The sequence below is a fragment of the Hemiscyllium ocellatum genome, chromosome 10 (assembly GCF_020745735.1).
Source record: "Hemiscyllium ocellatum isolate sHemOce1 chromosome 10, sHemOce1.pat.X.cur, whole genome shotgun sequence".
Taxonomy (NCBI): domain Eukaryota; kingdom Metazoa; phylum Chordata; class Chondrichthyes; order Orectolobiformes; family Hemiscylliidae; genus Hemiscyllium; species Hemiscyllium ocellatum.
Window position 1 is genome coordinate 63,971,025 of NC_083410.1, and position 12,423 is coordinate 63,983,447.

General features: G+C 37.8%; 1 protein-coding gene across 3 annotated transcripts in view; it reads left to right on the forward strand.

Annotated features, from left to right (window-relative positions):
- The window catches only part of LOC132819780 (poly(A) polymerase gamma-like), a 40,352-nt gene extending 28,711 nt beyond the window's left edge, over nt 1–11,641 (forward strand). For all 3 annotated transcript variants that reach the window (XM_060831537.1, XM_060831538.1, XM_060831539.1), the window contains exons 16-22: nt 6,920–7,041; nt 7,128–7,309; nt 7,403–7,518; nt 7,603–7,826; nt 9,340–9,429; nt 10,313–10,369; nt 10,573–11,641. In XM_060831537.1, coding sequence (XP_060687520.1) covers nt 6,920–7,041; nt 7,128–7,309; nt 7,403–7,518; nt 7,603–7,826; nt 9,340–9,429; nt 10,313–10,369; nt 10,573–10,671 — 890 coding nt within the window. In that variant the 3' untranslated portion in view covers nt 10,672–11,641. The remainder of the gene's footprint in view (nt 1–6,919; nt 7,042–7,127; nt 7,310–7,402; nt 7,519–7,602; nt 7,827–9,339; nt 9,430–10,312; nt 10,370–10,572) is intronic.
- The last annotated feature ends 782 nt before the right edge of the window (nt 11,642–12,423 follow it).

Below are 12,423 nucleotides of genomic sequence, written 5' to 3' on the forward strand. Positions count from 1 at the left end.
AAATCTTGCCCCTCTCTCCCCAAACCTATGCCCTCCAGTTCTGGACTGTTTTGCTCCTCCTTCCCCCGCCCCCAGGTAGAACGACCTTGTCTATTTACCATATCCATAAATCTCTCTAAGGTCACCCCTCAGCCTCCGACACTTCAGGGAAAACAACCCCAACCTGTTCAGTCTCTCCCTCTAGCTCAAATCCTCCAACCCTGGCAACAGCCTTGTAAATCTTTTCTGAACCCTTTCAAGTTTCACAACACCCGTCTGATAGAAGGGAGACCAGAATTGCAGACGATATTCTAAAAATGGCCTAACCAATATCCTGTACAGCCACAACACGATGTTTCAACGCGTATACTCGATGCTTTGACCAAGAAAGGAAAGCATACCAAGTGCCGCCTTCACTATCCCATTTACCTGTGAGTCCGCTTTCCAGGAGTTATGAACCTTCACTCCAAGGTCTCTTTGTTCAGCAACACTTTCTAGGACTTTACCATTAGTGCATAAGTGCCGCCCTGATTTGTCTTTCCAAAATACAGGACCTCATATTTATCTAAATTTAAACTCCATCTGCCATTCCATGGCCCATTGACCCACCTGATCAAGATCCTGTTGTAATCTGAGGTAACTTTCTTCGCTGTCCACTGCACTTTCAATTTTGATGTAATCTGCAAAATTACTAACTATATCTCCTCTGTTCACATCCAAATAATTTGTATAAATGACAAAAAGCAGTGAACCGAGTACCGATCTTTATGACACACCACTGGTCACAGGTTTCCAGTCTGAAAGGCAGCCCTCCACCACCACCCTCCTTCTACCTTCAAGCCAGTTCTGTATCCAAATGGCTAGTTCTCCCTGTATTCCACGTGATCTAACCTTGCTAACTAGTCTACCATGAACCTTGTCGAACACCTTACTGAAGTCCATATAGATCACGTCCACCACTCTGCCCTCATCTTGACCCCCTTGGTTACCATAAGACATAGGAGTGGAAGTAAGGCCATTCGGCCCATCAGGTCCACTCCGCTATTCAATCATGGCTGATGGGCATTTCAACTCCACTTACCAGCGTTCTCCCCGTAGCCCTTATGTCTTCAAAAAAACTCATCAAGTTTGTGAGACATAATTTCCCACGCACAAAGCCATATTGACTATCCCTAATCAGTCCTTGCCTGTCCAAATGCAAGTAAGACCTGTCCCTCAGGATCCCTTCCAACAACTTGCCTACCACCAACGTCAGGCTCACTGGTCTGTAGTCTCATGCTTTTCCTTACCACATTTCCTAAATATTAACCATAATCTGTCCCTGTTGATAGTTGGAGGCCTTAGTAATTGGAAGTCAAAGACGGCCATGCATAGACATTGCTTCTGTTTTCTGTATATTTTATGGACTTATGATATTTGCAATAAGACCTCAGCGGAGCTTCTTAATGGATGCAAAGTCCACATTATGACTCTGGACCAAGCTCAGTTGTCATACCTTTTTTACCTGGCAGACAGCAGAAAGGCCCCTATGTAATTATTGTAATTAGTCTTGTCACCTGTCAGAGTGATCCCCTGGCATACATGCTGTCTTTCCAGATGAGGAATCTGACATCCTGTGTTCATTGCCATAAGTGTTTCTTCCCCTATTTCAGTGTTGTTTTTAGGAGGATTCTAGCTGTAAGGCAGCCTTGTCGATTCTCAGTTGTGAGACAGTTTATTCAGTCTCCACATCCGGCTGGTTGTGCTGAGATTGAAGGCACTCGTCAAGGACTGAGTCACAGTTGAGTTCCTCAAAGTCCTCATTCCACTGAGTGCTAACAGCTTGTCTGACCTCATGCTTCCACTCCATTCTTGGCTTTCAGTGGAATAGCTATTTGGATGCTTGGCAGTGGATGCTCTTCTGTGCACTGAAGAATCTTATCTAGCTCATGGTTGCACTATTTCTAACAGTCATTTGTTCTTTTATGTCACCTTTTTCTGTGTTGAACCTGCGGACATCTTGTGGTTCCTGCTCGTTGAAACTAAAGAAGATAACTAAAGTGTTAGCTGAGCAGGACTCTCATTGCAGGTCTTTGAGTTTATTGCCACAGGATATTCATTGTCAGAGCTTCTGCCACTGCTATTTTGGGTCTAGGTTGACTGGTTTAGGTGAGGTTCGATCCAGCAGTTGTCAGCTCTTGTCATGGCATGTGTTGTGCAGACATCCTTGTGATCACTCATTCAGGCAATGACTTAGTCAAGCAGGTGCTAAAGTTTGGGATGTGAGTGATGCCATAAGATGTATGTCTCTGTTGAAATAGAATGTGTAATGACCAGATCATATTCAAGGCATTTTGTCAGAAGATGGGATTAATTGTTCTGTGTTTTCACTATGCCTTTCTTGCTAATTGTGATTTTTCCAGAAGTTTGTGTGCATCAAGGACAATTGTAAATTGAAAACCATTGATCCTAATTGGAATGGAATTTGTTTTTGGCCTCATCTGTTGCTTATAGGATTAAGGTGTATATACTGCTTCTGGGTTGTGGTGAGCCGAAAGGTCATGAGATGTTCATTTATTCCACAAACAGACCCACCTGAGATAGTCGACTAGTTTGTAATTTTTGATGAAGCCAACTTCGTTGAGTCAGCATTCTCCACTAACTATACTGCATTTTCAAACCGACTTTTCGCTACAACAGTAATTAATTTTATATTTTTTCTTTACTATAATGCTCTCAAATGTTTTCTCTCCATATTTTTTAAGCAACTTCTTAAATTGCCTATCATCTAAGGACAGTACCTAATCTTTTGCTTGTGGGTTGTAGCTCCATATCAACCAACTTTTTACTTTTCTCGGGCCCTTTGATGAAATGTTCCAGAAAAAAGGTTAATCGATGTCTTCTGTCAAACACCATTTTTGAGCATTTAAGACAACTTTGCCAGTATCCCACATGCTTTATACATGTTCTGAAATTCAGGAATTTCTTTGTCCAAACTTATCATCATCACTAACTCTTTCATATCCCATTTGTTGTTTTCATCTTTTTTTATGATCTATGCTTCTAATCTCTCAGTTTCTGATTTTATAGCTACAGCTATGCCCTCTTTACAGAATAGGAACTAGCATGTAATTAAATTCAAATATTTGCACTTCAGAAGATGAACCATGTTTGACCTCTGAAGTCAGGCCACCATGGTACAATCATGGATAATGTCTTCCAAAACAGCTCCATTTCAAATGCTATTGAGTTATGCAATGAACTATCTAATTGGAGATGGACTATCTGGAGTAATTACACCCTAACCAGTCTAAAGTTACAAGCTTAATTATAAAACAGGTGATTTACTGAACAATGTGCTTGGCTCCCATTGAGAGTGGAGTTTTAATTTCTTTACTTTTAAAATTTACTTTGTTTTATCTTGAATTAAATCTCATTTCCTTTTTGTACTCTGATTTTTTTATTTCCCATCTGGGTGGTGGTTGAGAGTCTCTGTTATCAATGCTGGTAAAGTGTGAAGTCAAACACCAAGTTAAATGTAAAGTGAAGATTTTTTTCTAAAACTATTGGATATGTAATAGAAGTGTTTTTTTAAATGGTTTTCAGGTGCAGTAATTTCTCTTGTAGAACTAAATTTGAACCCAGGAACTTTCTCTGAAACTGAATGACAATACTTTATCAGATGTAGGGCTATAATTCATACTTGAGGCTTTGCAGTGATTAGTTCTGTATTGTACAGTCGCATACAAGATGTAGATAGCTGGACAATATGCTTACGAAATACTGGTAACTGCAGGTAGATGTATGTTACAATTGGCTGGTGATATTTTGTATTAATGTTTTCAATTTGGTGCTGATTATGCTGCTACTAATGCTGTGTCCGAGATCATAACTATGAAGATTTGGCTTAACCAGTAGCAGTCATCACACTACTCCTTATAGATGATTTATGTTTGTGTTAGTTAACACATTATCATTGGATGAAATAACATTAGAAGTTGGTTTTCTTTCCAACTTGATGCTATGGCATTTCATTGCTAAATTGATATAGTCTAGGGAAAGGACAAATTATCAATAGTGACTAATGCCAACTGCAGGAAGCACATACAGCAAATCCCTACAGCAAAGCATACCTGCATTAATCTGATTAATGTGGTACCTGACATTACAACCTGAAAAATAGTTTGATTAATTTCAGGCAACTCTGAGCAACTTTACATTTATAGCCATAAAGAGGGATGTTGAAATTAACTTTTTTTTTCCTTGTTCTATAAACACATTTCCACCTCCCATAAAATGCAAAGTTCAAACACAAAGCAAAATGTTTATCAGAGCCACTCCTTATGCTGAATGTGAGAATCTTTTTTTATAAAAGAGTGGCACACTATGTGCCCATATTGTAAAAGTTATGTCCTCCTGAATTCCACACTGATAATCTCTTGCTTTGATAGCATAGTGCAGTCAGGGCATCTAAACTTGGCAGACCACAAATAAAGTCAACTTTCCACTAACTGTTGAATTACAGCAGTGATCATATTAAAATTGATGAAAAGAACTGATGATTGGATCGGACTGGTAATGAATTTAGTAAGAGGGCAGCTTCATATATGTGAAAGAAAATTCACAAATACAAAAATTTGGCATTACAATCACTATTGATAATTTGCCCTCTCTAGCCTATATCTGTTTAGTAACGGAATGCCATAGCACCAAGATGCAAAGAAAACCATCAAAATATAATGTTATTCCATTCAATGACAATGTGTCAGCTAATTACTTCAAGGTACTCCTTTTCTAACATTGAACTCATCTATAAAGAATAGTGTGATTGCTACTGGTTAAGCCAAATCTTCATGGTTATAATCTCAGACCGAGCATTAGTAGCAACAAAAACAGGACCAAATTGAAAACATGAACACAAAATGTCACCAGCTAATTGTTACATATTATATCTTCCTGCAGTTACCAATATTTCATAAGTATATTGTCCAACTATCTACATCTTGTATGGGACTGTACAATGCAGAACAAATCATTGCAAAGCCTCGAGTAGGAGTTATAGACTTTTGGAAACTTGTTGCAAAGTTAGGGAGTTGTTTAATCACTCCCATTATGTGCTTCCTTTGGTTACTGATCTTTGAATATACAAATTCTGTAATTTTGGTCTCCAGCGGTGTCCTGTTCTTATTGTGATTTTATTTCTGATTTAAGATTTGTAAGTGCTGGGGCTGCAAAGATCAGGCATCATCTATGGAGAATCATAAATCTCATAGAATATAGGGAGAACTAACCATTTGGATGCAGAACTGGCTCGAAGGTAGAAGACAAAGGGTGGTAGTGGAGACTGGAGACCTGTGACCTGTGGATTGCCACAAAGAACGGTGCTGGGTTCACTACTTTTATATAAATGATTTGGATTTGAACATAGGATGTTTAGTTATTAAAGTTGTAAATGACACTAAAATTTGAGGTGTAGTGGACAGCGAAGAAGGTTACCTCTGATTGCAGTGGGCTCTTGATCAGATGGGTCAATGGGCTGAAGAGTGGTAGATGGAGTTTAATTTAGATAAATGTGAGGTGTTGCATTTTGGGAAAACAAATCTTAGCAGGACTTATACACTTAATAGTTGCTGAACAAAAAGACCTTGGAGTGCAGGTTAATAGCTCCTTGAAAGTAGAGTCGCAGCTAGATAGGGCAGTGAAGAAGGCATTTGGTATGCTTTCCTTTTATTGGTCAGAGTATTGAGTACAGGAGTTGGGAGGTCCTGTTGTGGCTGTACAAGACGTGGGTTAGGCTTTTAGTGTAGTCTCCTTCTTCCTATATGAAGGATCTTGTGAAACTTGAAAGGGTTCAGAAAAGATTTACAAGGATGTTGCCACGGTTGGAGGATTTGAGCTATTGGGAGAGGCTGAATAGGTTGGGGCTGTTTTCCCTAGCATTGGAGGCTGAGGGGTGACCTTTATAGAGGTTTATAAAATCATGAGGAGCGTGGACAAGATAAATAGACAAAGTCCTTTCTTTGGGGCGGAGTCTTGAGGGCATAGGTTTAGGGTGAGAGGAGAAAGATGTAAAAGAGACCTAAGGGGCAACATTTTCATTTTGAGAGTGGTGCATGTATGGAATGAGCTGCCAGAGGAAGTGATGGAGGCTAGTACAATTACAACATTTTAAAAGGCATCTGGATGGGTATATGAATAGAAAGGGTTTGGACGGATACGAGCCGGGTGCTGGCTAGACTAAATTGGGATAACTGGTCGGCATGGACAAGTTGGACTAAAGGGGCTGTTTCTGTGCTGTACATCTCTGACTCTTAAGTGTTTGAGGTCACTGACCCTTGTCAGATCCACGGATAAACATTATAATTGGCTTTGATCACGGGCAGGTGAAGCAGGATAATAAAAGGGTCTCTAACAGGGTAGAAGACAGGAGAGATTGAACAAAGGAAGAAATTTTTAGTTTTGTTGGGCTAGTGAGAATATTGATGTGGGAAGGAAAGAAACTAAAACATGCGCTGCTGACTGAAAACAAAAAGAAAATTGAAACGTGCAAACATTTTGGGGGAGGGGGGTAACAGCTTTCAGTCAGAAAATGAGGAATATTGATTTGTCAAGGCTATAAAATGGGTCTAACTGAGAAGATGAGTTGTCCGTGGTCAAGTTTGCTTTGAGCTTCACTAGAATAGTGCACGAAGCTGAGGACAAAACTATCAGCATGAGAACAAAAGGAGAGTTAAGATTTAGAGGCTACTGGAATATCAAGGTCGTGATCATTGACTTTAACAATGCATTCTTCAAAGTGGTCCCTCAAACAGTGGTAGGTCTCACCAATGTACGTCAACATTTCTGTCATCCATAGTATAAGAATTCTATGATTATTAACAGCTTAGATATTACATTATTTAAACTGTAAAAATAATTTCACTTCATGACTTATCAGAGAACAATTCTGGTTTAATTCCAGTGTATAGACAAGCAAATAACATTAACATGTTGAAGGAGAAAATGAGAATCGAAGCTACACATGTCAAGAAAAAACAGCTCCATCAGTACTTGCCAGCTGAAATCCTACAGAAAAAAAAGAAGGTAAATAAATCTGCTAAATTGACGTGATCCAGCACTTTACCATGGATTTCAATTTTTTTAATGTCTCATTCTGTTTGGCCTTCCAGCAAAGCATACCTGACATTAATCGGAACTCTTCTGGAAATGTTGGAAATCTAAATCGCACGTCTTTAGAAGGAAGTCCTTTGGACAGTTCTAGGGATACTGATGTTGGCACCCCTTTTGGTTCTCCTGCATTGTTACAAAAATCTTCCAAACCAAATACTCAGGGAACAGAGGACTTGCAGAAGTATGTGAAACTTATTTGGAACATGTTGACCACATTGACATTCATGTTGTAACATTTTGGCACTGAAGACTTCTCTCTCTTTTTTTTATATAGACATAGTATTTCACCTGGAAAAATACAAGCTTCAGATGTAACAAAACAAATTCTTAACGATGGCAATTCTCCAGAAACTCAGCTTGGCCAAGGGAAGTATCGGCCTGTTGTTGCAAGTACGTCAACTTATTGTAACAGCTATTCAACAAGATTTCATATTTTGATTTCAAAGACATTAAATAATAAATGTTTCGTTGCAGAGAACGATTCTATTTCCACTACTACGAGTTCCACTCCTTCTCAAGCACTCTGTTCTATTCCCACTGTTGTTGGGCGCAGTGTAATTCCTCGTTTGACATCTCCATGTAACCAGCCACTGCCAAATGGGACCAAGTTAACAACTAGCCCAAACAGCTCTTCATCAAAACGACCTCATTCACCTACGTTGGAAGAATCTCCAAAACGGCTTAAAGACCTCCCGGTGGTAAGTACCCAGTAAGGTTTAATTTACATGGTGTAGTTTAATAAATGCTTCAAACAATATTGGAACAGTATTTATAGACTGCAATATGTATTAATCGGTAGCAGTTGAGGGAGAAAGTGATTTTTTTTTAATATACCATACAGGAAAGGTGTTTATCAGAACCTATCTGCTTATCCTTTTCCTTAGTCTGACCTTGACATAATTTTCTTTTTCCATTTCAGTTTATTGTATTTCTGGTCTGCTGTGGTGCTGTAGAGAGTCAGTTGCAGACCCATTAGAATTAGAAGCTAATTGTGTATGTTTAAACTATAGTGTGTACTCTCTCATTTGCTTTTTGATTAAAATATGGTTACATTGCACTTAATTTATTGTCCAATGTTTAATGTCTAAATGGAGGAAAGCTCCTTATTTTACAAATCAAATAGAAAAGAGAACTGTTCATGCCCTTACTTTTTTTTGTAGTTTGGGGAATAGCCGACTACAGTGATTTTTTTTTTGTAAATATTTCTCTTGACCACTCGCTGTAAACTTTTAAAAATGCTTGTGTTATGTTCTTTCAGTTAAGCAGTTTATGTTGAAAGAACAAGTTTATTGTTTCCAGATGACCTAAGTTAGAAATGGCCATTGGTTTTTCAGACAATACAAAAAAAAGCTTATTTTTTTGGAGGGAAATTATGATGTGCAACTGATTCATACATTTGGGAAATTGTTGCATCATGATTGTAAACATGAAGTTCAACACAAGTAATTAATTGGCAAGTGTCATTTAAGTATATTTTTATTATTTGTTCTCAACATTTTTCCAGTTTGGATGTGGTATTTGTAGTCCCTTGCCATTTCCTTGGCTCACTGAGTGTAGGTTTTATTTTGAAGTGTTGAATCCCTTGTGACACAGATGTTCTTAAGGTTCTGATTGAAGGAACAGTACGATATTGACCAAGTGACTTTGAATAAATAGGTGACATGCTTATGTTAAAGTATTCCGCTTTGAGAAGATGATGTAACTGTGATTTCATTGCTTTCCCTCTCAGTCACAGATGAGGGTAATTATGTTGTAAAGTAAACCTGCTAAGTTACTGCAGTGTATTTCTAAATTGTCCTTGGTGCAGCTATAGTGGTGGGGAGAGAGTGGATGTTAAGCTTAGGGTAATGGTCTGTCTTGAATGATGAATGTTGTTTTTTGCATCCAAATGGTAAGAATGCTATCGCATTCCTAACTTGATCTTCACAGATGGTGGAAAAGCTTTGCTAGTCTGCACAACACCTGACTCAGTTTGTTTGTAATGCAAATGTTACAAGAACGTATTCTTTTGCAATGATGTTAGGATATGAAATATGTTCATTTCAGAACAAAATTGGGCACATATTTTTCTAGGAGCCAATAGGCATTAACTTTAGCGGACTTTCATATGCAGCATCTTTTGATCTAACTCCTATTAAATTTAAATGTTTTATGGCATTAGTAACATTTTGAAATATTGTTTTAAATATTTTATCTATCCTGTCCTTCCAGATGTGTACTATTGAGCCAGATGATTGTGCTTTCAAACAATCTTACTCATCAAATGAAGAGGATGCACAAAAATCTCAGAAAGATGGACAGGTAGTGGTAACTACAGCTGAAGGTTGACTACAAGGGTCTCATGTCTCACTGGTTAAAATGTAGCATACACTTGCATCTAAGATTAGACTGCACAGCTTTACCCTTAAACTGATGATCCTGTCAGTAAATATTCATTTTTCTATAATCCTCAACACTACTGTAAGTCAGTTCTCTCAGCTTGATTATCAATATTCAATAATAACACATTTTAGTATTAATGAAATATTTTAGATGTAATTAACATCTTGCCTGTGTAGAATATTCCTGAAGATGAAGCATTCTTGTGTCTGCACAATGTATAGTTGCTATTCAAATGCTGTCTCTTATACAGGAAAGGCAGTTTGTGCAAGATGTGCTCTTGCTTTAAATGCTGCATTTTACAGTCTGTGCCATGGTGATTTAGACTTCTTTTATACCTTGTACAAGGACTTATAACAAGCCTGTTTTCAGCTGTCTATTTAATTTGACTTTTACAGTAATGCAGACTATCAGCACAAATTAAGTGCCATTTACATGCAGTTTTTCCTGTGGCTTCTTCCCCTGAAGGGAAGTGTTTGTTGTGGTTCAGCACTTCATATTGTTGTCACAGCTGATGCTAATCAAAGTGAGGACTAATTTTTGAATCAACAAACATGGGAATAGCCCAGTTACCACAGTGGATATTCCACTCCCTTTCAATGTCTGCCTGGTTCAGTTGTTTCCATTTCAAGTAATAGTTATCCAACTATTGAAAAATATTTTAAAATAATCAGTGTATCTAAATATAATCACATTTCAAGGTTTTTTTGTAGTGGGAAAGGGGGTTAGTGACACTTAACTTCACCTATCTGATTGTAAAACTTGTTTTGCTTCAATTGATTAAATTGTTGTCTGTATGTAACAGGACAGCCAAGGAGAAGTGAAATCCATGCCCATTCCAACAATTGATACAAGATCACAGGTACTACCTATTAAATATCTTTCTTCACAGGAAACGATGATTCTACGAGTAATGTCTGCACTCAAAACTTTCTGAAGATTCTGAAGAGTGAATTTTCACTCTTAAATTAAAACACCTCTTGTACTTCTAGAATTCACCTTTTTAATCAGTGCAATTTAACATGCTTCTTTCTGTCCTTCTTTTGGTGCTGATTTTCTTTACAGAGACTACCCAGCAAGGAGCTACCAGATGCATCATCTCCAATTCCCACGAGTAGTATACGTGTCATAAAAAATTCCATCAGACTAACCCTTAATCGGTAGCAACACTGACTTGTCAGGTAAAAGTCATTTGTAATTCTTAAACTATTCAAGCATGTCAGCTGTATTTTGTTAAAATTTGCCCAGACGTTGAAAGTGGAGTTCTGCTATATTATTGTTATCCTGACATGGTGTTGAAGCCAGAAGGTGGGTTAGTCGAAACTACTCCATTATATGTTTTGCAGACAAGATGCAAAAGGTACCAGAAGTACATTTTGGTTTACATTTCAAAACATGTACTGATGACTGACTCTGGTTAACCAATATCCATAAATCTGAGGCCTTGTTATAGAAAATGAGGAAGGAGGGGGGAGAAAATCAAAGCCTTAAGTGGATGGAATAGCTTCTGGCCTCTTAAGATCAACCAGTGTCTCTGGACGTATTTGTCTCTTCGCCCTGAATTATGCATTGTATGTGTGTAAATACTTGTGAACAGCCTTTTATTGAAAAACAATCAGTATTGCATTGACAGTTCTTTTCAGAAGGCTGATGTGTAATTTTAATAATTGTAAAATAACAAAAAAAACTTGTCCTGTGTATTTTTATGTTACCCCTCCCCGTTAATGTTTTGTGTATATAACAAAAAACAAAAAAAAGTAGTCCTTTTAGTTATTGGTATCGGGTTTTGAGGTTTAAAATCTTTACAGTTGGAGAATTTCATCACTTCAGGAAAGCATTTATAGGTAATTTTGTTTTTGATTACTTCTAATGGCCAATGACAAGTCTGCTGATTTTTCTAGTGTGTGTGTGTGTAAATATATATAGCACTGCATATAAATGTCTACAAAGCAGAATGAAAAGTTTAGTAATTGCCTAAAATGTCTTTTTCTGCTGTAACTTCATTGTCACTGTGATTTACATTTTCCAGTGCATTCAGTTGATTGTTTTGTAGGCCTAAAATCCATATGTATTTGAAAGAATATTTTTGTATTTACTGTATAAAAAAATTAGAGTAAAAAACTTTAAAAACTTGTGTGTTTTGTGTTGCAAAATATTTAGTCACAACTGAACATACTTTGGAACGTTGACCTGCCCAGTAAGATCATTGAAATTTATAGCCCCATCTCCATTAATCCTCTGCCTTTGAGTTATCGTAAAAAAGGATTCTGGAAGGCGTGCATTAACCAATGAAACGTTGAGTTTGAATTTATACTGTGATTAAAGAAGGCAGATTTAATAATATTTGCTGGGAGCTGGCTCATGAATGTTGAGTAAAACGTGAGGTCTGCAGATGCTGGAGATCAGAGCTGAAAATGCGTTGTTGGTTAAAGCACAGCAGGTTAGGGAGCATCCAAGGAACAGGAAATTCGACGTTTCGGGCCAGAGCCCTTCATCAGGAATCCGGCTCTGGCCCGAAACGTCGAATTTCCTGTTCCTTGGATGCTGCCTAACCTGCTGTGCTTTAGCCAGCAACACATTTTCAGCTCATGAATGTTGAGCTTTGACTTCGAAATGTGAACGAACACAGTGTATATTGCAACATCACAACGTCCTTGGAAGACCTGCTTTTCAAAATTGGGACCGAAGCTATTTTTGATCTGTAATTGTTTGGTAGTTGTAACTGGCAAAGATTTGAAAGCTGGCTGTTAATTTTGCACTTCTGCTTGTTATTTGCAACAAAATTGGAAAGTGCAAGAATTATGGAGTAGTTATGGGACTTTTTACCATCTCGGTCTTTACTAAGATCATGGTATAAGAGGTAGAGAGGGACTACAGAATTCAGGAGAACTTTCTATGTTGGTTTCCTATACAACA